At 45.3% G+C, this 27,452-nt stretch overlaps 1 protein-coding gene across 1 annotated transcript in view; it reads right to left on the bottom strand.

Annotated features, from left to right (window-relative positions):
- LOC147684427 (NACHT, LRR and PYD domains-containing protein 3-like) overlaps positions 1-27,452 on the bottom strand; it is a 105,428-nt gene that overhangs the window by 28,448 nt on the left and 49,528 nt on the right. Inside the window, exons 4-8 of the mRNA XM_086940358.1 lie at positions 24,978-26,718; positions 21,009-21,173; positions 19,168-19,338; positions 17,949-18,119; positions 6,498-6,668 (exon numbers count right to left, since the gene is read on the bottom strand). Coding sequence (XP_086796484.1) covers positions 6,498-6,668; positions 17,949-18,119; positions 19,168-19,338; positions 21,009-21,173; positions 24,978-26,718 — 2,419 coding nt within the window. The remainder of the gene's footprint in view (positions 1-6,497; positions 6,669-17,948; positions 18,120-19,167; positions 19,339-21,008; positions 21,174-24,977; positions 26,719-27,452) is intronic.

Here is a 27,452-nt window from a genome sequence, read left to right as displayed (position 1 = left end):
TCTCTACGAGGCAGGCAATCTTGTGTCCTCAGACAATGAAGTCTCATAGAGGCAGGCATGCTCATGTCCTCAGACAATGAAGTCTCTTCAAGACAGGCGTGCTTGTGTCCTCAAACAATGAAGTCTCTTCGAGGCAGGCGTGCTTGTGTCTTCAGACAATGAAGTCTCTTCGAGACTGTCGTGCTTGTGTCCTCAAACAATGAAGTCTCTTCGAGGCAGGCATGCTTGTGTCCTCAGGCAATGAAGTCTCTTACAGACAGGCGTGCTTGTGTCCTCAAACAATGAAGTCTCTTCAAGACAGGCGGGCTTATGTCCTCAGACAATGAAGTCTCTTACAGACAGGCGTGCTTGTGTCTTCAGACAATGAAGTCTCTTCCAGACATGCAACCTTGTGTCTTTAGAAAATGAAGTCTCTTTGAGGCAGGCGTGCTTGTGTCCTCAAACAATGAAGTCTCTTCGAGGCAGGCGTGCTTGTGTCCTCAAACAATGAAGTCTCTTCAAGACAGGCGTGCTTATGTCCTCAGACAATGAAGTCTCTTACATACAGGCGTGCTTGTGTCTTCAGACAATGAAGTCTCTTCCAGACATGCAACCATGTGTCTTTAGACAATGAAGTTTCTTCGAGGCAGGCGTGCTTGTGTCCTCAAACAATGAAGTCACTTCAAGACAGGCGGGCTTATGTCCTCAGACAATGAAGTCTCTTACAGACAGGCGTGCTTGTGTCCTCAAACAATGAAGTCTCTTCGAGGCAGGAGTGCTTGTGTCCTCAAACAATGAAATCTCTTCAAGACAGGCATGCTTATGTCCTCAGACAATGAAGTCTCTTACAGACAGGCGTGCTTGTGTCCTCAAACAATGAAGTCTCTTCGAGGCAGGCGTGCTTGTGTCCTCAAACAATGAAGTCTCTTACAGACAGGCGTGCTTGTGTCTTCAGACAATGAAGTCTCTTCCAGACATGCAACCTTGTGTCTTTAGACAATGAAGTCTCTACGAGGCAGGCGTGCTTGTGTCCTCAAACAATGAAGTCTCTTACAGACAGGCGTGCTTGTGTCTTTAGACAATGAAGTCTCTTCAAGACAGGCGTGCTTATGTCCTCAGACAATGAAGTCTCTTCGAGGCAGGCGTACTTGTGTCCTCAAACAATGAAGTCTCTTACAGACAGGCGTGCTTGTGTCTTTAGACAATGAAGTTTTACAGACAGGCGTGCTTGTGTCCTCAAACAATGAAGTCTCTTCGAGGCAGGCGTGCTTGTGTCCTCAAACAATGAAGTCTCTTCGAGGCAGGCGTGCTTGTGTCCTCAAACAATGAAGTCTCTTCGAGACAGGTGTGCTTGTGTCTTCAGACAATGAAGTCTCTTCGAGGCAGGAATGCTTGTGTCTTCAGACAATGAAGTCTCTTCAAGACAGGCGTGCTTATGTCCTCAGACAATGAAGTCTCTTCGAGGCAGGCGTGCTTGTGTCCTCAAACAATGAAGTCTCTTACAGACAGGCGTGCTTGTGTCTTTAGACAATGAAGTCTTACAGACAGGCGTGCTTGTGTCCTCAAACAATGAAGTCTCTTCGAGGCAGGCGTGCTTGTGTCCTCAAACAATGAAGTCTCTTCGAGGCAGGCGTGCTTGTGTCTTCAGACAATGAAGTCTCTTCGAGACAGGTGTGCTTGTGTCTTCAGACAATGAAGTCTCTTCGAGACAGGTGTGCTTGTGTCTTCAGACAATGAAGTCTCTTCGAGGCAGGTGTGCTTGTGTCTTCAGACAATGAAGTCTCTTCGAGGCAGGCGTGCTTGTGTCCTCAAACAATGAAGTCTCTTCGAGGCAGGCGTGCTTGTGTCTTCAGACAATGAAGTCTCTTCGAGACAGGTGTGCTTGTGTCTTCAGACAATGAAGTCTCTTCGAGACAGGTGTGCTTGTGTCCTCAAACAATGAAGTCTCTTCGAGACAGGTGTGCTTGTGTCTTCAGACAATGAAGTCTCTTCGAGACAGGTGTGCTTGTGTCTTCAGACAATGAAGTCTCTTCGAGACAGGTGTGCTTGTGTCCTCAAACAATGAAGTCTCTTCGAGGCAGGCGTGCTTGTGTCCTCAAACAATGAAGTCTCTTCGAGGCAGGCGTGCTTGTGTCCTCAAACAATGAAGTCTCTTCGAGACAGGTGTGCTTGTGTCTTCAGACAATGAAGTCTCTTCGAGGCAGGAATGCTTGTGTCTTCAGACAATGAAGTCTCTTCGAGGCAGGCGTGCTTGTGTCCTCAAACAATGAAGTCTCTTCGAGACAGGTGTGCTTGTGTCTTCAGACAATGAAGTCTCTTCGAGGCAGGAATGCTTGTGTCTTCAGACAATGAAGTCTCTTCGAGGCAGGCGTGCTTGTGTCTAAGACAGTAAAGGCCCTTCTCTCTATTATAGCATCCTTCGTAAAGATCAACCTACCAGACTCTGCTTGGCCTGTTCCTGTAACGAGATAATGGCAAGGAACGGGCGAACACGTCTTTTGTGGTAGGATTGGGCCTGGTGCAAACACTCTCTAGCAGATTTGTTTAGGGGGCAATGTGTGACTAGGATGTTTGTTCAAATGTGTTGTGTTCCATTTTTTATGGTGGTGATGTGCTGTGGTGTTATTTGTGTTGTAGTGTTTTTTAGTTTAATTTTCGATTTTGTGTTGTGTTGTACTGTGGTTGTGTTGCATTCTACTTTGACCAGTTGTGTTGTTCCTTCACTGTTTTGTTTTTGTTGTGGTGTTATTTTCGTTTTGGGCAGGTCATTGTGCTGTGCTTTGTTTACTTTGGGGATTTCAGCAAATGCTGCTACATTTCAGGTTAAAATCAGAACATTCCTTTAATGTTCCAGTGACAAACAACAATTTACTGCTGTGCACAGTTTAAAACAGCTCTGAACAGAAGAGTAAAAATCAAATCCTTTGAATCTGATCACAGGGCATTTGCTAAAAAAGAACACACCGCCCTGGACCTCATCAGTTATGATAGAAAAGGTCCACAAATATATGCATTTATTTATTTTACAGAAAGAATGTAACTAAAAGTACTACAGTTCCCAGATTGCAAATAGCATAGATGTATCTATTCTGCACATAATGCTTAGATGTTTGAAGGAACCGTTCTCACCATATTATAAAATAAAATTCTTGCATTTCTGGATGGGCTACTTTTAGCACTATATGCACCTTTTGGTACCTTACCTTGTTTTCTTTTTGTAACCATTTGCACTTCTTTGCTCAAATGTTTTATTTAATTATTACTCATTTGCCTTTTTATCCCACTCTGTTTGTAAAGCGCTCTGATATCCGTAAGGATCTTGTGCGCGCTCTATAAAACTTTCAAAATAAATAAAATGAATAAATAAGGAGGCGTTCAAGGACATTATCATCTGCCGTAGCCAACTTATTGAATAAGGCGCAGCTGCAAGCGATCTTCAAACTTATAACATTTCAGGACATTACAGATAAACTGTTACGAAAAAAATCCAGAACCCTAAAAGAAGCAGCGGCCTAGTTGCAAACTTCTTCAGAGCCAACGATAAATTTCCCATAGCTATGAAATATGTGATACAGAGCCTATTTTACTCAAATCACATATATTTATTAATGCAGCACAAACAGAAATAACTAGCTTTTACATGGTCTAATTTTGAAGATTTTATTTTTATTTTAAACCAAATAGCCGTAATCTGAAAAGCGCAATAAAAATATGCAATGTCCGCATTACTAAGTCATAAGCTGCTTATCGATAAGTATTTTAAAATATTCACATTACTTGCATTGATCGAACCTGTCTGATTGTCAATTTGGTCTTTTGATTAATCATCTCCAAAATACTGCAAAAAAATGAGGTATCGATCATTCTTATAACTCTAGTTGGCGCCTTTGCACTTTAATGGACTTAATTGTCTAAATAAAGTATTTTTGAGTTGATTTGATTTTCTGTCTTAAGTGGCAAAATTCCGCTCCACTGCTCAAACTCCTCAGCTATTTAAGACACAATTCTGCCCGAAACGAAAAAAGAAACCAGCCTTTAATTAGCACCCTCGGTGCTCACTTTATATAGTAATTATCGCCCTACACATTTCAAATGCTCAAGCTGCATATGGAAATTGATGAGGTCTTTTTTTCACACAACGGAACTATTTTTGGTGGTTTGGATTTTAACCCATGTTTGATAACTTTTATAGGTTTATTTTTAATTCGATGGCTTCTATTTTTGCTCCTGGACTTTTAGCTGTACCTATCTACTTTATTATTTTAATGTCAGGTTTAGTTTTGGCCTTAAATATTTGTGGTTTAACTGTTTTACATTGTGAGCATTCATTTCTGCACCCCCACCATTCCTTGCAGAGGGAGGCCTTGAGTTTACCCTTCACTACTTACTTTTACCTAAATTTGAGTCTTGGGCATTTCAAGGAGGCTTTTGCTGTGATTGTGCATATCTAAAGTTTGGGTTTTGCAGAGGTTTAGTTGAATACTTTTATTTATATTTATTTGATTCCTCTATAGCATGATCCTGACCCTATCCAAGGGTGGCACTGCACTTACATCATTCTTGGCAACATTATTTCTAAGCATTAGAGGAGAAACCATAAAGCAGATATGGCAGTAAATATTGCATAGGATAAAATAACAGTTAAAGAGTTATACAATAGAAAATAAAGGTACCAAGTGCTAAGTAGGTAGATCTTCAGACTGTCTTAGAAGAATGATCATGAGGTTGCCATAGGGATCTCAGCTGGGAGAGAATTCCATCTCCCAGAAACATTGGTACAGGGTGTGTGTTTCAAGGCACAGCTTATCTTTAATTTAACTAATGTAAGGTGGTCCAGTCTTAAGAAGCCTTTCCTCTTAGGTTTATTTTCCCTCCTTCCACTGACTGTTTACTAGCCTGAAAGATTTGGTGTTCATATGAATTGACTTGCAGGTGATGCTGGAACCTTTGCTTATGCTGGGAGCCTCAAGGAAGACAAGGGTGACATGATCATCTTTCCTGGCTTCTTGAGATGGCTCAGGAAGCAGAACTCAGAACTCTTTTAAAGGGGCCAAATAGGCCTGGGCAACATTTTCGCCACACTGGCATAATCACATAAACATTACCAGCATTTTCCATGAATCTTGTTACTCAAAAATACAGAAATTTGGCCATTTCACCACGTTGTGCAATTCAAGCCCACTTGAGTAAACATCTTTTCATGGGAACAACATGAACAAACGGAACACGAGTGTCTGATGTTTGCAGCGCTTGTGTTTTTTTGCGCCATGTTTTAGCAGAAGTGTCGTCCTATCCAAAATGGACGTGAGTAAGAATTTTGCACTAAAATATAGCTCTAAAAGCCAGATTTGCATTTAAAATAATTTCACATAATTCTTCTGGAATTTTACATGTTTACCCACAAGGAAATTAGGACAATCGTTTACACCTCTAACTTCAAAGAGATCCATGTCTAGAGAGTTACAGTAGTCAGTTTTTCAGACAGCCATGGCTTCCAGCTAGGTTCTTCATGTCTGCTTTTGGTAGGAAGTTGTTTTGCTTTGGGGCAGCAGGTCAGTATGAGAGTCTCCAAACAAACCAATGTTGGAATCCATCTAAACACAGGTTTATCGTGTTCCTAATTGATTCCAGTCACATTATCTTGAGACCACACCACTTCCCCAGGGCTTGAACTCCTGCTCCAAGAAATGTCCTAATATTCTTAAAATGAGTTCAATCAAACAATCAATCAGGGGTTTATATAGCGCTCTACTCACCCCGTGAGGGTCTCAAGGCGCTGGAGTTTCCCATGTAAAGTTACATCATCGAGACCCTGAAACGCCCCGGTCAGGACAACACCTGCCCTTGTCACGGAGCCCAAATCTCCAGGTGAAAGTAACCCGGTCTGCGCTGTTCCTACAGATCCCATCATTCCAAGGGGCCTGGTGATTGCCCCTACTGGCCCATTTGAATCAAGTGGCCACTCATAATGAGAGCCTAATCAATATTTACCAGTAACGGCAGACATATGCCATCATGCTTATAAGTTTTGAGAACATAAATGGTAAAAAGACTGCAATGTTTTCAGATTTTTAAAAACCTTTAATGAAATGATGCATTAACTAGTACATGCCAGAGTAGTGTCACTCATTTGAATCAATGTTGTTGCCAATGTTTAACTTCATGGAATCCAGTGCATGAAAAATGTGCATAGTATCTGGATTGAGATGGTGTACACCCATCACATTAGACCCACAGGGGATTGGTCGCAACAAATGCAATAAGTGTCTTTGGTGGTACCGGTTGTTTTGGGAGTACTTTGATTTGATTTGATTTGATTGGGATTTATAGAGCGCGTAGCTACCCTAGGGCATCCCAGTCCTAGTGACCAAGCTCCAGCAAGGTGGGGAAACAGAGGAGGAGTGCTCAGGGGAAGAGCTTGCATTTTCATGATATTTCTCTTACATTTCTCCTTGCACACATCCACATGTGCTCACCTGTTACTGGTGCCAGAACCCACCAGCTTGCCTTCTACTCACCCTAGTTCCTCAAGCTGGCACAAGGGACTGCTCAGCATAGGCCAGAGAAGCTCTGCGCCCACATCTGTCAGCTCATTGAAGCCCAGTTTCAGGGTTTTCAGTGCTGGAACAGCAGCCACCAGCCCACAGATGGCAGGAACACATGCTTTGGAGAGCAGGTTTTCTTCTAAGCTGGAAAGCGTGAAGGGGACAATACAAGAGAGTGTCGGTGATGGACAGAACTGATCACACTCAGAACACACTTTACTGTGGAGACGAGCAGGGTACGAGAAATGACACTCAGACCAATGTATGTGTTTTATGAACATGGAAGTAACATATCAGAGTGCACGCACTCTCAGGTTGCTAACGCCCCTGAGCCGCTCATCAAAGAACAAGGGGGGTACAAGTGGGGTTCCAGGCATCTTTTAGCATGGTATGGAAATGTTTCATCACATTTACATTGTGGTGTTGCAGTGGTGTGATATCTTGCAGTATGGGAATATTTAATTCCCTCCACAATGTTTTCCTGTAGTGTTGTGATTTCTCAGTGAGTGAATGCTCTGGGTACTTACCGGTAATCTTCATTACTCCGAGTATTGTCTTCCTCGCAACATGATAAACAAAGTGGGCTTCAGCTTCATTCCAGAACCCTCCAAAGCAAAAAGTCAGCATCCCATGCCTCCCACCCCTGCCCAGTATATAAAGGGGTGGTCCCAGTATGTATAACATCAAAAAGTGATGACAGACAAGACAAATTATTGAACAAACATCTAAGAAAAGGAATCAAAACACAGTTTACACGTTCAGTGTTATTTAATCACACTGACACTGATCACTGGTTATTCAAACGGAGTAAACATTGAACATTAAATGCATCACTGGAAAAAATTGCAGTGCCCAGGGGAAGGGGTAGGAGTGGGAAAGGTTGTGATTCAGGTGAGGTAGTGGGATGGAAAAGAGTGCAAATCACACGTAGTACAGCCACATATTAATCGTGTGCCGAACGACACAAATCAAAAAAACTAATTAAAAATTAAAGTACATTAAATCTGAACTAGTCTGCCATGTAACATATAGTAGCTCAGTAATTCAAGTACTGTAGGCAAGACTGGCATTGGGCAGTTGGCAACGTTTTGAAACCCCCTTCGGAACGTAGGCCACCTTGGGAACCTTACAGTGGGGGTCTTCCTCAGGACAGTGTGTAGGAGGGGTCGGGTTTCGGGGCACAGTCAATGGGAAGCAAAAAGGTTCTCACACATCAATGGTGGGAACAGGCATGGGGTCGGCTCATGACATCGGAGGAGTGAGACAAGCACTCAGTATTGGGTTGTGTACGCTCCTATCCAAACGAGTCAAATGGACAGGTAGGTTGGAAAACAAATCCAGGATTCCAAAAACTTCAAACACCCGAATAAATCGGGGAACCTTCTCAGTTGAATTAACCTCCTGGAAATGTGCTTTGTGTAATCCCATCCCTTCCCAACATGGCCGACCCTTATCACCCTGACCTCTATAAGAAGTGATTCGGTCCATTCCACAGCCGGAAGTACTACCAAGCCCAAAGAACAATGAAGCCGATAGCACACCAGGGAGGGAGGGATGGGAACTCATGTGGCGAGGAAGACAATACTCAGATTAATGAAGATTACCGGCAAGTAACCAGGGCATTACCTCCTCGTAAGTCTTCCTCGCCACACGATAAACAAAGTGAGCACATACCCAAGCCAAGAGGCTTCATAGCAAACAAAAAAACCAATGAGAAGGAGTAGATGCAACAGGAACCGGTTTAATCCAAAGTAGTAAAACAAATGGATTAAACCACATAGGCCACATGACAAAACACAACAATCACAAGCTGGAGGATCCAGCCCTGAGAACACAAAACCCCCAGCAGGAGGACCACCCAAAACCACCCGGTAATGCTCCATGAACATGTGCGGGGAGGTTCAGGTCGCTGCCCAACAGATATCCTGAATAGAGACACCCTTGAACGATGCCTAAGACACAGAGAGACCCCTGGTGGAATGACCATGAACCCTGGAGGACAGCTCAGACCCCTGAGACTCGTAGGCAAGCAAGATAGCTTGTTTAATCCAATGGCTTAAATTGGATAGAGAATGCTTGTGACCAGTCCAGACCAACAGTCACAAACAAATTGACAACAACAGAAAGCGGCAGTCCAGTACAAATACACCATGACTGCCTGCCAAACACCCAGCAGAGATAGAGAGGAATCAGAGCCTGACACAGTCACCAGTGGGAAAGATGGCAAAATCACCTGACTGGACACATTGACCACCGAAGGGACCTTAGGAAGAAACCTCGGGTCAGGGCGCAAAACCAGAAGATCCGGGAGAACCCGCAAGAATGGAGGAGACAACAGAAAGGAGCCCAGGTCACCAATCCTACCAGCCGAGATGATTGCCACCAAGAACACCACTTTGAAGGAGAGAAACGTCAACTCCAATGAACCCAAGGGTTCAAAGGGAACACCCTGACGGGTCCTTAAAACCAATGGAAGATCCCAGGACAGAGCAAGGCAAACTGAATGGTGCCTCTGCAAAAAACAACTCCGAAGCAAGCGCGCTACAAGAGGATCGAGCCCGTCCAGTACCGGACTGCAAAACGCCCTCAAAGCCGCCCATTGAGCCTGCAGGGTGGAAGGAGCCAGCCCCAGGGAAAACCCCTCAACTAGAAGTTCGAGGACCCGCTAAGGATCCACAGGGTCAGCCCCCTTCAGCCCACACCAAGGAGAGAAGGAGGACCAATAGCGGTAATAAGAAAGCAGAGTAGAAGACCAGTGGGAACCTTGTAGCAAATCCACCACCTTCACCGAACAACCCAGCCCCAGCAAGTTCATCCTCCCAAGAGCCAGGTCTGAAGATGCAGCTGAAGCAACACCCTAACCGGGAGCAGGGGGCCCGTAAGGGGTAATGAAGATCCGGAATTGCCCAGCACTCCTGAACGGCCAGTTCGCTCAGAAGAGGAAACCAAGGACAGCAAACCCACCCAGAAACCACCAACAGGACAAACACCTTCTCCTTGCGAATCTTGCATAGGACGCCTGGAATCAAGGGAAATGAGGGAAATGTGTACAGGAGGGCGAATGGCCAAAGGAACGACAACGCATCCAACTGCCATGCCCCTGGGGACGGGGGGAGAGCGCAGAAGCGAAGTAGGAGAGCATTGAACTTGTCTGCGAACAAGTCTATCCCTGGATGCCCAAACCGGGCCAGAAGCTGCAGAAACACAGAGACCGTCAGAATGACGGCAGACATTGGCGAAACACCCGGCTCAGGCGATCCGCCATGACATTCTTCCTCCCCGGGAGATGCACCGCTCTGAGGGACAAGACTGAAGACTCCGCCCAGGACAGAAGCTCCCGGGTCAGCAGCCAAAGGGAGCGAACCCTGTAACCCCCCTGATAATTGACGTACCCATCACCACCTGATTGTCGGTCTGGACCAAAACATGTTGACTTCCGAGAGCAGGAGCAAACTCCAGGCCTGCCTGTCAGTAGAGTTTTAATATGAGGTGTTGAATGAAGTTGTGCTGAGTGGTATTATGTATAGTGTGATTATGCTATGTGTTTTTGAATTGTGTGGAGTAGAATAGTGTCTTCTACTTTGAAGCTGGAGCCTTACATATAAAATATGAGCGCCGATATTAATTCAAGCACAGAGTAAGAGCTTAAATAGGTGGCAACGGGTTTTAATAACTGAAATAGCATCTACTTCACAGAGATGACAGCACCTCCGGTCCCCGACTGCCTATATATTGTGAGAAAAGTTACCAACAAAAAGCTGCAGCAAAGGAGCATTGTATGTCACAAATGTCAATGCTGGCTGGACAATAGAGAAAAAGGTAGATTTCCAGGCAAGAGGATTTGTTTTGAATTCTGGTTGAGCTGGTACAGAGTCAGTCGCGTGTGCAGCTGGCTATGTAGACGTTATTGACACAATAGTATTATATAGATGGGTCTTTGAATTGACCCTTCCAGTTTATGTTATGAAGCAAAGATTTATTGAGGTACTGGCTGCAGTGTTTTAACCCTTTGGCTGCAGGGGTTATTCGCCCGCCATCCTGGGGCGGGGCGCGCACAGTGCCCCGGTGCTCATGACGAGCTCAGCTCATCATGAGCCACGGTGCTCGTGTGCTCATGACGAGCTGAGCTCGTCACGGCCACACCCGTTTCCTTAGAAAGCTCAGCACAGCAGGGGAATAAGCCCCACGTGTGAGCGTTCTAACAGCCATGACGAGCTCAGCTCGTCATGAGCACACGACAACCGTGGCTCATGACGAGCTGAGCTTGTCATGAGCATGGGAGGGGTTAAAATGCACTTTGCCACAGCAAAACACGGCGCAGCGCAGCTATCCAAAATGCTGCATTTTGAAGCTTCACTGTAGTGTTTTATTAAATTCATCACGGAGCAAATGAAGCACCGTTTTAATTTGGGAGAAACAAATATATATATTTAAAAAACTATTTCCCGGAACGTTTTTTCTAATTTTGTACGGGTGAACCATTTATCGAAGAAACAGACATAGAAAGAGGGATGGAGGTAGGAGCAATGCCGGTGTGGCGGCTACAAGTGCCGCAGTGTGGATTTTGGGAAGGGGCATTTTGCACGTATACTACTGGATAAGGTGGTTTATTGTGTAAAAGCAAGAACTGGTTTCCCGAGGCTCCACAACTTATTAGTGACAATTATTGGAGAAACACATTTTAATTAGGGACAACAGCATGGCTTTTACAGGGGTAAATCCAGGCTAAATAACCTGTTTTACTCGAGTCTTTTTATCTATATTTTAGGATACATAGCTGTCCAAGACTAAAAGCACTCTGTCCTCCCTAGCACACAAGCTTTCAAAATACATGGCGCTTTGCTGTTGGCATAAATCAATGTATAGCGGGGCACGCGATTAAAGTATGTTTTTTTGTGCTGGGTTGTAGCGTTAAGGGAAATACGGGCTTTCAGTGTATAATGCAAGCTCACTCGCCACGGGGTGAACTTATTGCGTTTGGCACATACATTATGGGGCTCGTCATGGAGTAGATGAAACGCGTTGTGCGTGTGGTGGAGGCGGTTTTTCTGTTTGTTAGAAATAGTCTGCTCGGTTGGCCTTGAACTGGCGGCTGCTGCAAGTTCAATAGAAGCGTTGCCCAAGCCGGAGTGACCCTTTGAGAGGGGTTTACGGAACACGGATGAGAACGGCTGGCTCAAGACTGCAAGATGCGCTTACCTCAGGCGGGTTCATGGTATCATATCGTGCTTGCTGGAGCACGGCTCGGGTAAGGAGCACATGAAGAGGGGAGAGGAGTTGACCTAACGGCTAGGGTGGTCTACCTCGAATCTGGGGAGCCGGTTTCGAGTCTCGGCAATGACGCTGAACATCCTGTGATTCTGGGAAAATCTCTTAACTCCTTAACCGCAGCACGAATTTCGCCACGGTGCCGAAGTTCAAAGAGTGTAAAAACTCAAATGGGGTGGCTCTAATCAGTATGGCTGAGCCAATATCTAGAAAAACAAAATGCGAATGCCAGTACTGATGCAAAAGAGTTAGTTAACAAATGTCAGAACCCTGGACCTGAAAAATTCATTCAAGGCTGGTCGCTCATTTGTAGCTTTGTTTATTTTCTTTGATTTTATCAAAACACATATATTAAAGGCAGTCATAGCCACCTTTGAGTCTGCATGGATGATAAGCTCATATGAATTGTCTTATTGTACATTACTTAGTATATGTTATTATTTTTGTTCAACTAAACCAGAGAATATTTAAAGCTGTTGAAGAAATGTACATGTGCTAAAAATAATTTTTCATGAATATCATCTAAAATATTTTGCAGACCGTGGCTTTTTCCAGAATTTTTGTGTTTGTTTGTCCACTGTAAATATTATCCACTGTAATATATTACACACTGTCTTTTTTGTTCTTGAATGGTTGATTGTTGTATGCCTGAGACATGTTTGTTTGGATGAAAGAACTCCCCCTTTTTCTACAATATTCTTTTTGCACCTAGCATGTAATATTGTTGACTGCCTTTAATATATGTGTTTTGATAAAATCAAAGAAAATAAACAAAGCTACAAATGAGCGACCAGCCTTGAATGAATGTTTCAGGTCCAGGGTTCTGACATTTGTTAACTAACTCTTTTGCATCAGTACTGGCATTCGCATTTTGTTTTTCTAGAAGTTCAAAGAGTGGGCAGGGCTGCGTTGGCCAACGGTCATGCGCAGCTCTGGCCCGGTAGTCGGAACAGGTTAATCTCCCCGTGCCTAAAAAAATGAATGTGTCCTGATGTAATGCAACTGGCGCTATGTAAAGCGCTCTGATACCCGATACTTCAGGTCAATTTTGCACTATATAAAACTCCATAAAATAAAAAAAAAAATAAAAAATGAACACTCTTTCCATGCAAAAGAAATACTGCGTTTTATCGGTTTGCCATATGGGTACATAGCAAAAACAACAAAACACAGACATACAAAATGAAGGCAATGTGGATTGAGGAAATATACAAGCATTTGGCAGAGTTTACAGAGAGTTGAAAAGTGACCCTGTTGCAGGAAAGCATGTCTGTGTGCAGTAGGAGAAAGCCAATTCCGAAAGTAGTGCTCACAGACTGTAAATAAAACATATGAGTAAGAATACACAGTAAAAGGACCAGTCCTCATGGGAAGTTACAAAATAGGAAAAGGCGGTACTAAGGAGGGACTACCAAACCTATTCACAAATCAAAAACAAGCATTTGGAAAGGACAGTAACAGGAGCCTTCAAGTACATACTCTAACACAGCATGCCTTGCAGAGCAGCGCATGCACTGCCCTGTCTCGACCTAAAAAACAGGCTGTGGAATGTACAGACTCGCCTCTTATAGAGGTCAGGGGTGATAAGGGTCGGCCATGTTGGGAAGGGATTGGAGGCATGGGATGCTGACTTTTTGCTTTGGAGGGTTCTGGTGTGGAGCTGAAACTCACTTTCCCCCACATGCATCAATCTAGGATTTTGCATTTCTTAAATCGCGAAAATTAAGGAATCGCTATTTAGGAAATGCAAAATGCTATGCATCAAGAAATCCTAAAAGTTTTTAGGATTTCTTAATTTTCGGAAATTGCGATTCCTTAATTGCGAAGTGCAATTAAGGAATGGCATTACATTGATTCCTATGGGCCTAGAGGCCCATAGGAATCAATGTAGTCAATTGGAAGGCAGTAGCAAATTGCGAGTGGCACTTAGAAAATTTCATGGGTGCAGGGGGGGGTCCAAAGGACCCCCCCCTGCACCCCTGAAATGCAATTGAAAGTGCATGTTTCACACACACATGTCCTAAGGACATGTGTGTCTGTAACTGGACAGTTTAAAAAATGCATTTTCAAGCATTTTTAAACATATTCGCAAATTACCACGAGGTTGAACCTCGTGGTAATTTGCACTTCCAATTTGAATAATCACAATTTTTTTTTTAATGATGCATTGCTTTTAAGGAATCGCAAATTTGCAATTCCTTAAAAGCAATCGCATTTTTGGAATTCGGTAAAAATACCGAATTACTCAAAAATGCTTCATGCATCCCAAAAAGCACTTTTGCATTCGCAAACGGCCGATTTTAAGGAATCGCACCATTTGCGAATGCAAAAGTGCTTGATGCATGTGGGCCTTTGTTTATCATGTGGAGAGGAAGATTTAGGAAGTAATGTGTAGCACACCCACACTGATTTCCAGAAGTGTTGTGAAATCTCAGACTGTACAAAGATAACCTGTAGTGGTGTACCATCTCAGAGTCTTGGAGTTCAAGCTCTGTCATGACATCTCTGAGCGCTGAAATGTTTAATACGTCCACAATGATTTCTTACAGTGTTATGACACATAAGAGTTAAAGAATCTTTAGTACATCCACAATGTACTGCATCATAGGATCTGAATTCTTCTCTTAAGGGCCGATTCCGATCTGGGTCGGAAAGCTCTCCAACCAAGCCGGATCCAAAGTGTTTTTCGACCGACCCGGAGTCCTGCAGTATGACTGAGCGAGTACGATGAGGCCGCATGATGAATGCTTCCGGACTCAGTTCGGTCGGACTCCCATAGAAGTCAATGGGAGCCGGTCGTACAATGCGTACATGGGCTCCCATTGACTGTATTGGTACCTCTCACACAAGGGAACCCCCTACTGTTGGTACGCGTCGGTGCCCCGCACCATACAGGCCTGTGTTGGGGAGACCGTTGGGTCTCCCCCTGTGTCCGACTCGTAAGGCTGCGGGTGACAGGGGGTCCGACGTGGATCCCCAAAGGCAACTTCTTGGACCGGCTGCCCGACGCGTGCATCGTACTGTCTCGGTCGTAAATCACATCCATTGCATGGAACAGTTTACTTACGGATGAGACGTACGGAGCGGTTCAGACATGGAAATGACTCGGTCGGTGAATTTCACGTTGCTTGCATCATACTTGCTCGCTCGTACAACTGTACGAGTCTGGCGGAAAACACGCGTACAGCTTGTACTTTTTCCGAGCTGGATCGTGTTCAATGCCCTTCCGAGCGAAAACGGAATCGGCCCCTAAGAGTCTTGGATGCCATAAAACACATCCACAATGTCTTTTGTTGTGACACCTAAACTTTTCGTAAGTTTATTGACGTTGGTACAACAATGATGTTTGAAAACCCTAACAACTCAAGACAACAAAATTACAACACAATACAATGCGAGTCTGCAATCAAGAATTTTAAATCCAGTTAATCACCACTTTTACAACCGGCACATAGCTGCTTCAAATGTTTAAACAAGTAATTCAGACCAAATCTAAAAGAATTATAGTCAATCTACAGATTTCATTTACTGTGCCTAGCGCCTACCATGCAAAGCTTCCTAGCACCTCCCACTGGGTGAAACTTGTTCAGTCTGTACATTTCTTACATAGGCAACTCTTGCGGCCAGATGTACCACCCACCAATTTGCCACTCGCAAATTGGGATATATAACAGTGCCTCAAACACTGTTTGCGATTCCTAACGGGGTCGCAAATTGCATGCCCCCAGGGATGGTGGCCTGCTGGGGTCAACAGACCATCATGTCTGGGACTGCTTTTAAATAAAGCAGTTTTTTTATTTTAAATGCAGCCCGTTTTCCTTAAAGGAAAACGGTATGCATTTAAAAAGTCAAATGAAACTTTTCAGTTTCAATTTTTTAACAGGCAGGCAGTGGTCCCTGGGACCGCTGCCTGCTCTTAAAAATATTTTCTCACATACTGGCAAAGGGGAAGGTGTTTTACCACCTACTTGAAGTAGGTGGTAAACCTCGAGTGTTTTGCGTCCTCAACTGCGGTCGCAAAACATTTGTACATGGAATGGTGACTCGCTATTAGGAAGGCACGCCCCTTACTAATAGCGGGAGTTGCAAATGCTATTTTGCGAGTCAGTGACTTGCAAAATAGCATTTGTACATGCCATTACCTGTTTTTTCCGTCGCAAACGGGAGGATCGCCCGTTTCTGGCCGCAAAAAAAGGGACGTACATCTGGCCCTCAATCTTTTTCAGTGTGCACAAGACAGAAAAAATATGTATGAATGTTTGTGTGTATGTATGCCTGTGTTATTAATATAGCACAACCCTTACCAAAAGGAAGCAAAGAGCTACACTGGGTCAAAGGCAAATATAAAAATCATAGTATGATTGGAGAGGTAGCTCGGTTCTGAAAGTGAAAGTCAACTATTCCTGCATTGCTTGACCACAAAGACAATGGGGCTCATTAGGATAATGGGCGGATCGCCACCCCCGGTATGGCGGTGGCGATCCGCCTGCCAAGTACCTCCACCCGCTTCAAATTTCCCCCACCACGTTACTATGGCGGGGGGATCCCGGCGGACGGGAAGACCGTCTGACAGTTTTCCGCCGGTATGCAATCCGCCCAATTGCCTACCGGGTGGAAAAGCATTTTACATGGTGGCGGTGTCTGGTAGACACCGCCATCCATATTAGTATGGAGGTGGGGACATGCTGCCACGGAAAAGCAGGCGTTTTTTGACATTAGGGGCCTGTAGTGGGCCCCCAGGGATTCTGGGGGTGGGGGGTGCACTTCCATGCACAACATGGTAGGCACCGCGCAGTGCCTGCCACGTTGTGCATGGAAGTACACGTCATGCCTTCTTGGGAGAGCACTGCCCGCCGTAATGTCAAGTATGCAGGATGCGCCCGCCAGTGTGGCAGGCGCATCCTAATACCACCAACGGGATGCCCGCACCAATGGCGGTCCCATTCCCCAGCAAGTACGACACGTGTAGGGGACGCACCATACAACCCTTTTTCTACGGGAGATGAAAACAGCCGTAAAAGCAGAGTTCGCGACGAAACAGATACGGAACGGCCCCCACCGGGTATGGCGTGTACCCCCCATGATCGCAGGGGTACGGCACGTACCCCTGCGATCATGGGGGGTGCGCACCGTACACCCAGCGTACATGGGGTACATACCGTACCCCATGTATGCTGGGTATACGGCGCGTACCCTATGTATGCTGGGTGTACGGTGCGTACCCCCATGATCGCAGGGGTACGCGCCGTACCTCCGCGATCATGGGGGGTACGCGCCGTACGTTGTGTATGTGATTGTGCGATGTTCCGTACGAATCGCCCTTACCTGACGTGGACCGTACGACTCCCGTCCTGATACCCCTGTCCAGATCGTGCTCGTCGGGTCGTCCGGCGTGTGTACGAGTCATACGAGACAGCCTCGGATGCGATTCGTACGGACGGTAATTTTACCGGATCGGAATCGGCCCCTTAAGAAACTTCAAATAGGCCAAAAAAAGCAGATACCTTCAAATAAAATGGGCAGAGTGCCAGGACGTGTCACTGTCAATATTTAAAAATATATTAAGACTTTTATAATTAGACAACCTTTTCAGATGTAGCAGCAGAAATACGCATCTCATAACCAGGCCAACATCTTCATGAAAAACAGAACTCTTTAAATAATATTCAATGAATTTTCATAAACACTCAGAAAAGTGTATTTGTAACATAAAGTTGTGTAATTCACCAATTTAAAATATCACTCACCAGTTTACCAGAGAGTACAACTAGCATGCAATTGAAAATGGGTGGTTTGCAGTTGAATGGGCATTAAAGTGCCTTAGGTTAATATTGTCTGTAACCCAATCTACAGTCCTGATGGGCAACACCACATCATCACGTCCATCCCAAGAACATGGAATACTTATTTAAGCTTGGGGCTCTCGCCATCATGGACATCGGCTACTTTAGTCACGTGGCTGGTGTGCATTATGGTGAGAAGAACCCCAAGCTTCCTGCAGGGTTCCACTTTCTTGGAACGGTAATGAAAAGCTGAAGGCTGGGTGCAGCTAGAATTTGGAAGGATGCACTGCTGATGTGACTACCCTCTTAGACGCGATTCCCACAATCCCCCCTTCTCCCTCCCCGCACCAATGCTAGGATTATGTTGACTCACTTGAGATACTGGAGTTGTGACGCAACGACCTGCAGCTCAGAACACAGGAGAGTCACAGCTTCGTCCCCCAAGTTGTTGCTGCCGAGGTCCAAGTAGCTCAACAGTGGGTTTCTGGCCACCATGGAGGAGAGGTCTTGGATGCACACTTTGGAGAGGCTGTTGCCGGAAATCCTTGAGGAAGAAAAACAAAGTATTCGCTGGCACTGAAGTCAAGGTGGAGCACCCTGTTGCCACCTTGGCTTTCAGAGAGGGATGTATGGGGCTCTACATGACGTGTGTTGCCGGGGAGTGGTGATAACCACTTCTGGAGAACACCTGATCAACAGGTGCTAATCAACCCATATTCAAGAACATGGTGGCAGTGCTACTAGTTAAGAAACATAATTGAAAGATTGAATCGCTTCATGCTCTGCTCAGTTTCGAATGGTCATTGAGTGAAAACATAACCCGCCACTTACTAAGTAGCGCTCAATATTCGGCATACCTCTTAGATGCTCCTGAGTACTAATTTAGAAAGATTAGAAAAATTCCAGGGGCATAGGAAGTAAACCCTTTGACCCCCTGATGACATCATAGTGTTGCCTTATTATTACACCCTTAGGCTCTCAGCAGAGGAAGTAAACCCTTTGACCCCCTGATAACATCCTAGTGTTACCTCCTATTACACCCTTAGCCTCTCAGCAGAGGAAGTAAACCCTTTGACCCCCTGGTGACATCATAGTGTTGCCTTCTTATAACACCCGTTGCCTCTCAGCAGAGGAAGTAAACCCTTTGACCCCCTGATGATATCATAGTGTTGCCTCTTTATTCCACCCTTAGCCTCATAGCAACCTCCTACTTGCTGCTGAGGAGTTAGGGGAAGAGTTCTGTTTACTTCTGTGTGCTAACGTTGCCTTCACGACCCCCGAGACGAGTGGTATACATGGGCAGTCCCAAGAGTACTACAGGTCGCATACACTTCACCCAATGCCCCCAGTTAACATCCATGTACGAGCTGTACCACAAAGCCAACCATCAATATGTAGGGCATGGCATGAAAGTCTGGTTAATGTCCACTTAATAAAATTGTTGTCGGACCCAGTGACAGCAAAGTGCAGACCTGATCTAGTAGGAGCTATTAGATCCCAGTCTACAGAAGACCCTCTACAAGGAAACCAACACATCATGGTGCTACCTAACGGGTTCAAAACTCATGGTGCCTTCACCTTGAGAAACTCACCTCAAGGTCTGGAGATGATTCTTGGCAGAGCGTAGAGCTGTGCAGATCTGCTGCAGGCCGCCGTCTGAGAGCTGGGTCTTCAACAGAGTAATCGTGGTGGGATGGTGTTGAGGAATCGTCCATGAGCAGAATTGAACAGTCTCATCACTCCGGACATAGCGAATCACCAGGCTAAAAAAATAAGACACAAATGTAAAGGGACTGGGCTCATACATGGTCATGGAAGGTGCCAGGCAAAGCTAGGGTTTATCTAGCAATAATATTTGCAAAATGTGGAGACAGACAACCTCATTTGAAGTTTTATGGTAATGGGACATCTGCACAAATGTGGTGGGGGTCCCTTTAGCCAATCCAGTGTTTCTTCTGCTTCATTTAGAGAAGGAGTCTCCGGAGAACGTACGCTGTCTTGCCTGTTGGAAAACGCTAGCCTGTGGCCCGACTGCTACATGGCCCCCCTTCCATAAAGACCAGGCGGTCCAGGTTCGTCTCACAGGTTGCCGCTCTAGTGGGTTGGGGTACCCTCCACCAGGTCATAAATGAGGCCCTAAATATTTTATCCCTCAATAATATAGATAGTCTAGAGAGAGAATTATCTGTCTTATCCTTACACTAAATTTGATGTAATGGGAGGGAAATTCTTTCTCTAGAAACTATGTTTAATTTATGGAACATTCATTCTTTGTTGCTGATGAACAATTTCCACTCCTTGAAATGCAATGTGCTGCCATGACTGAAGAACGGACACCCCAGAGGGTAGTTATCCAAGCAAGGAACTGCAGTTATTGGCCTAGTTACAATTAAATCATCATTCCTTCTTTTAGCAAAAAGTTTTATTATTAACTGGCCTTTTCCACTTGACATTATGGGGTGGTACCAATCTGCTCACCGCAGGTGCCTGTTGCCTGCATGTTAGTTGTAGTTTGGCTACACTAGATGTCAACATTTTTAACCTCTTCTAACGATAACTGTTCGAGTGCAACTGAACTTTAAAATGGAAGTCTCGGATTGGTCTAAATGGGCTGACGCTCCAGGGCTATGTTCGAAATACTTATAACGCTAATTCTCCGCTGTCTTTCGTAGATGAGGCACCAGCATCTGTTGCTGTCTGCCAGACCAGGAATATCTCAGACTCATCTGTTGCCATCTGCCAGACCAGGAATATCCCAGACTCATCTGTTGCTGTCTGCCAGACCAGGAATATCCCAGACTCATCTGTTGCTATCTGCCAGACCAGGAATATCCCAGACTCATCTGTTGCCGTCTGCCAGACCAGGAATATCCCAGACTCATCTGTTGCCATCTGCCAGACCAGGAATATCCCAGAATCATCTGTTGCCATCTGCCAGCCCAGGAATATCCCAGAATCATCTGTTGCTGTCTCCCTGACCAGGAATATCCCAGGCTCATCTGTTGCCATCTGCCAGTCCAGGAATATCCCAGACTCATCTGTTGCCATCTGCCAGACCAGGAATATCCCAGACTCATCTGTTGCCATCTGCCAGACCAGGAATATCCCAGACTCATCTGTTGCCATCTGCCAGACCAGGAATATCCCAGACTCATCTGTTGCCATCTGCCAGACCAGGAATATCCCAGACTCATCTGTTGCCATCTGCCAGTCCAGGAATATCCCAGACTCATCTGTTGCCATCTGCCAGACCAGGAATATCCCATACTCATCTGTTGCCATCTGCCAGACCAGGAATATCCCAGACTCATCTGTTGCCATCTGCCAGACCAGGAATATCCCAGACACATATGTTGCCATCTGCCAGACCAGGAATATCCCAGACTCATCTGTTGCATCTGTCAATCTTCTGGAGGGAGGGTAGAACACTTACCTGCACTCCCCGGGACCCTCTATCGCTTTGCACCTGAAGATGCTCTCCTTCACACCAGCAGGATTGATGAGGCTCGTAAGGAGGATGCTCGTCATTGTCTGTCGGTCAGAAAGGCTGGAGCTGACGTCTTTCCGGGCAGCGTCAGGGAGGTCACTAAACTCCAGTCTGTGAGAGAGAAGAAGGAAAAGTGAATCACATACAGAAGAGATTGAAAGTGTTACAGTACGGAAATCTTTATTTAATCTTTATTTAATCCTAATCATCCATGGGCTACTGGTTGCATGGCATTGATTGACAGGGGCTACAGACCATTCCCCCATGAAAGTTCTGAGGCACAGTCCTTCTCTTTCAGGGGTGCTTGATGGATCAAAGGACTGACATAGTGTATAGAGACTTTCACTTCAAGTCCTTCAGGAAGGGGTCTGGATTGGATTGTGGAGAGAGAATGTTTACTAAAGTGGACTTTGGTACATATGTTTTCCTTCTAGAGTTTTGCTTTCAGGCCATCTGGGTATATAATCATTGTGGTCCCTTATACATGAGACGATAAAGGCAATGAACAACATTCTTTATTTAACGAAACATATATATGGATATAGATATACGAAGGGTGCAAGAGACAAAAACGTGCTTGCTACTCTATTTAGCACAAGTGTATAAAGTGATCAACATGTGTATCATGGAAATAAGAACACGGCCCGTTTGATTCAAATACAATAATGTAAACGCGATCTGTGTAATAAGTCAACAGCATTTTGATCCCTTAGCGCAATGTGGGATCATCATCAAGCCTCTGAGAATGCTGAGCCGAAGGGGGAAGCACTCAGATCATTGAACCCCAATAAAAAGAGAGAGGAGAAATACTCCCCATGCAACAGAAAGCATCATGAATAATGCCTGTACGTGATGGAGAAATCCACCGTAAAATTGGATAAGGCAGGTGGGTAGCTTAGGAAAAATAAAAATCACACAGATAGCTTAGCAAAGAGATCTTGCCCCATTGGCTCCAATGTGTACGCCATGCGGGCCACTCTTCCTCCGGAACTCCGATTCTCAAGGTCCTGGCAGCAAGACATTCTCTGAGTCCTGATGATGATCCCACATAGCGTTAAGGGACCGAAACACCATTGATTTATAACATCTACCCTATTTACATTGTGCAATTTGAATCAAACAGGCAGTGCTATTGTTTAGTGTGTATCGCACTTAAAAAGAGCATCAAGCACTTTATATCACTGTAACCCAATAAGAGCCTTGTTACTTTTGTCATCTAACGTATTAGGGACCATTGTGTTTATAAATACTTTAATACCCTGGGTCCCTAGTGATACTCTGGTTCCCTATGCTTCTTTTACCTTCAGGGTAGCTGGGGGCAATGAATCAAGAATCAACACAGGAATACAGAGCCTTTCTCTTCTACGATGCAGAGACCTTTCTTTGCAGGGTGTCCTGGATTGGACCTGTTGAGTTTTGGGTGGCATTCAGTAGCATCACAGGAAGAATGCGGTCAGGACATCCCAAGAACATGGTCCTCTGCACCTCAAGTCTGCAGAGATGCATTGTGAGGTAGATCAGTAGTTTTGCTGAGGCATACACTCTAGCACTTCTGGACTGCTTCTTTGGGGCAATGGCAAGCCTGGCTGGCATTGCATCACAGACCATGCTGGACAAAGAGGAGTAGGGCTAAGGCAGAATCTAGATCTGAGTTGGAATCATTTTCAGGTGGGTGCAAAGACTTTCTTTGCAAACTTTCAAAACTTGCAAAGTTATTTGAACAAAGATAATGCTTTCAATATCCGGAGGCAAAGCAGGAGAACCATCCTGCTGCTGGTCAGGCATGTGAGCGGTGTTGGGTGAAGTGCTTTGCATCCTGCACTTGCAGGCCCTTCCACTGTAACCCGGTCTATGGGGTGGGGTTTGCAGTAATGGGGAGTTGCCAGCGCGCGGCTGCCAAAAAAATGGTTGTTTCCTGCCGCTGTTTGGGAATATGGGCAGCCCTAAGTTTCAGCCGGTAGATTGCCTGTGCTCAGTGGTCAACATTGTCCCCATTGAGCATGGCTGGAGCTGTGCACCATGGTTTTAACATATGTCACCAGTCTCTGCATATTTGATTTTTTATTGTATATTAATTTGCATAAAAAACACTGTCAGACTGTAAATTATCAACTATATTGAATTACAAATCATGTAAGTTGAACCAGGGAAGGTTTATGTCCATTGCATTGAATTTATGAAGAACACACGTATTTATAGTCCAAATCATTTGTACTGACTGTTTGGATACAGATGTGCATGTGGTTCTAATTCGTATTATATCATTCTGATTGTATATCTACTTTTCGATTTGTGAGTTCTACATGTGAAATATCATTTTTTTATCGTAAAGCATAAAGAAAATAATATCAAATACAAACATTTTTCTAAAGTACACAATTGCCATGATCTGTATAATGTGAATGTTTGTCTAGAGTTGACATGCCCTTCTGCAGTAAATAGCACTGTGCCCGGCGCGTGTTGCTTTTCCAAATGGAGCTGTGCACCAGGCAATACCTGCAAAGAGTTGCATTTTTTTTGCACAGCTATAGCCATGCCCAAATGGGCTGCAAGGAGGCCAGGCACCCTATCTCCTCAGTTTGCTGTGGTTTAAGTCGGACTTTGACTATGAAGGAAAAGTTCAACATTTTGTCCATCTCTGTTCATAAGATTTGCTCCCAGGAGCTTTTGGAGAAAACATATTTCAATGAAGAGTTTCATTATAAAACAAAATTAGAGAAATAATAAACAGAAACATGAACATCATTGAAACTGAGATAATAAGGTGAAGGACAAAGTCAACATTTTGGTTGGGGATGGGCATAGGTTCAGGTTTAGAATCAAGGCGAATGTCATGTTTAAGTTTGAGGTTAAGGTAAGGAAAGGGTAAGGCTTAGGCACACATGACTAGGGTCAGGGCTTAAGAATGTGCCAAGTTTCAGGAATGAGTTGAGGTCAGGGTAAACAGCAAAGAAATGTCTTTTCAATGAAAATTTACAGTTTTAAGTTTTATTTCTCTGAAGAGATCAAAGAACATGTATTTGTCAGATGAACCCTCACTATACCTGCAACTTGCAGAGGCACATTGTGCTTGAAATGGGCAGTAGACTAGGTGACTTCTGATGCATAGAGTCAAAGGCGGTAATATCACTGACTCTGTTGGCAAAAACGAGACAAAGCCATCGTGTGGGGAGCTGCTAGATCTTCATTTTGAAATTGCGACTTTCCACTTACTCTAGCACTTGGAGACGTTCCACTTACTCTAGCACTTGGCGACGTTCCACTTACTCTAGCACTTGGCGACGTTCCACTTACTCTAGCACTTGGAGACGTTCCACTTACTCTAGCACTTGGCGACGTTCCACTTACTCTAGCACTTGGCGACGTTCCACTTACTCTAGCACTTGGAGACGTTCCACTTACTCTAGCACTTGGCGACGTTCCACTTACTCTAGCACTTGGAGACGTTCCACTTACTCTAGCACTTGGCGACGTTCCACTTACTCTAGCACTTGGCGACGTTCCACTTACTCTAGCACTTGGAGACGTTCCACTTACTCTAGCACTTGGCGACGTTCTACTTACTCTAGCACTTGGCGACATTCCACTTACTCTAGCACTTGGCGACTTTCCACTTACTCTAGCACTTGGCGACGTTCCACTTACTCTAGCACTTGGCGATGTTCCACTTACTCTAGCACTTGGCGACATTCCACTTACTCTAGCACTTGGCGACGTTCCACTTACTCTAGCACTTGGAGACGTTCCACTTACTCTAGCACTTGGAGACGTTCCACTTACTCTAGCACTTGGCGATGTTCCACTTACTCTAGCACTTGGCGATGTTCCACTTACTCTAGCACTTGGCGACGTTCCACTTACTCTAGCACTTGGCGACGTTCCACTTACTCTAGCACTTGGAGACGTTCCACTTACTCTAGCACTTGGCATTTCTTCAACGCAGGTTGCAGCAGCTTCACCTCTTCCGCCCCCAGTCTGCAGCAGAAGAGGTACAGGTTCTGCACGGTGTTGCAGCACTGCATGCAGTAGGCCAAGGCCATGCAGTCATTCCTTTTCAGGGGGAAGACCATGAAGCGGATGTTGTCGAGCTCAGCCATGGCGTGCCGCACTAAGTCCTCCTGGTGAGCCTCATAGAGGCAATGCAGAAGCTCGAGGTGGAAGTTGGGGTCACTGAGTCTCGGGGAGCGGGCCGCCCTTTGAATCCAGCTGAGCAGCGGGGCATGAAGAATGGACGGCACGAACCGCGAGGAGGATGACTTATCTCGGGTGAGCTGGGACAACATTTGCCAGGACTGGTGGTTGCTCAAGCCGAACAGGAAGCGGATGGTGAGAATCAAGTGGCCATTTTCTGCTTTCAGTCCTTCTTCAAGCAAATTGCTGATGTCTTTCTCCCACTGCTCCTTCTGGCTGGCGAAAAAATAAAAAAGGGCTGCGAAAAACTCCTGAAGAGTCACATGCCCAAAGCTGTAGACGGCTTCTACAGTGACGGTCTGCCGAAGCAAAGCATTTAAGAAGGTTGATGGGATCTCAGAGGCCTCCAGGTCATGCGCCACCAGATCTTCAGCCTCGAAAATAACCTGCTGTCTTAGTATGCCACTGAGGGCCAAGGATCCAACCTTTTCCAGAAGATCCTGCATGGATGTCCTCTCTGCACTGCCCCTAGGAAGTCCACTATGGTGGTGCCTCAGCATGATCTGAGTAAAGTGTAGAAAGATGTGCGTTGTGGTCTGGATGTTGACCAGGCCATGACCCATCTCCATCTGCTTTTTCAGAACCGTACAGACAATCCAGCACACCATGGGCACAAAGCACATGGTGGAGATGGTGTCATTCTCTTGGATGGCTTGGTACGCCTCCAAGGCCAAGTGGTTATCTTGAAAGTAGGTATAGAAGAAAGCCCTTCTCTCTTCCTCCAGGAAACCCAGGACCTCAAGGTAACAGTCTGCACTGAGATAGACCTCAAGTTTCTCCAAGGCTGATGGCCTTGTGGTGATCAGAAGACTGCATTCTGGGAGGAGTTGCCTTGTAAGGAGTAGGGCCACAGTGACAGGAGCAGGGTAAGGGGTTTGCGTGTTTGCAGACACGATCTCCTCAGCATGGTCGTAGAGGTGCTTCACCTCATCAAAACCATCCATAAGAAAAAGGATCTTCTCCGGTCTGGAGAGTATTTGTTGAAGGGATGGCTGAAGGCCTTTGAAGTTGGCCAATATTAGGTCCTCCAGGCTGACGGGTCGCTTCTCAATGCTAAGCTCCTTGAGGTTGAGGTGGAAGACATATTCAAACTTTTCCGGATATAGGCGGCCGCATGCCCAGTCCAGCATCATCTTACTCAGAGTGTAGCTTTTGCCGATGCCTGCCGCCCCCTGCAGGATCAGGGTCAGCGGTGCTTGCCCATTCTGGATTTTATCCAGAATTGTTTCCAGGTGCACTCTGGCTGCTCCGCCATCTTGGAACCCTTTGAGTACTTCGAGGTGGGTACTGCCGCGGGATACTATGGCCTGCTCTCTCTGGGTGGTGTTGCAGTGTTTTTTTATGATAAGTAGCCTTATGTAGCGTTGTTCCAGGTCCACCCACTCTCCAGGTAGGGAGTTGTAATCCTTCACTTTTGAAAATTTCTGTCTTATAGCAGCTTTGTACAGCACCTGGCAGTCTGCCCCTAAACAAAAATAGATAATCTTGTTACAGATTCTTAAAGGTTTCATTTACTATAAATACAGAGTTTGGCAATTTAACAATACATTTTTAGTGCAAGTATCCTACAAATACAAACTTCAAGCTGAGTTGCAATGCAAGCTTTCTACACACACAATTCAGATACACACCAGGTGGCAGCAGTGCAGCCTTCACTCATGTTAGATTTGGGGGGTCTCTAGTTGGCAGAGATAGGTACCTTTGACCAAATAGGGACCCTTGCGTCTAGTCAGGATATCCTGGGGGGTACACTCCTAAAATAACCCCTGCTCACCCCCTTGGTAGCTTGGCACGAGCAGACAGGCGTATCTCAGAGGTAGTGTGTAAAGCATTTGTGAACACATACAGTAACCTGTGACAACACTACAGACTGACACCACACAAGTTGTAGTATAAAAATAAGTATTTTTATATAGACTTAACACAAGACCACAAACAACAAAAATCCACAATACTGTACTTTAAAAATGGTAGAAATAGCTTAGTCCTCTTTAGATGTAAAATGCAACATTTTGAGTTCAATGTACCTGTGGATACGTAACGCTATACAATGAAAGTGTTGCGGGGAAGGTGATGCGTTGGTTCCTTACACGCAAGAACGGTGATGCATCAGGTCCCTACTGCTGCGTAGGGGATGCGTTGGTTATTCTCCGCTTGGGGAGGTGACGTGTCGGTTTCATACTGCGCTTCCGTGGTGAT

Source organism: Lissotriton vulgaris, chromosome 10 (assembly GCF_964263255.1).
Source record: "Lissotriton vulgaris chromosome 10, aLisVul1.2, whole genome shotgun sequence".
Taxonomy (NCBI): domain Eukaryota; kingdom Metazoa; phylum Chordata; class Amphibia; order Caudata; family Salamandridae; genus Lissotriton; species Lissotriton vulgaris.
Note: the sequence above shows the minus strand (reverse complement) of the source record. Positions and strands in the feature narration are given on the sequence as shown.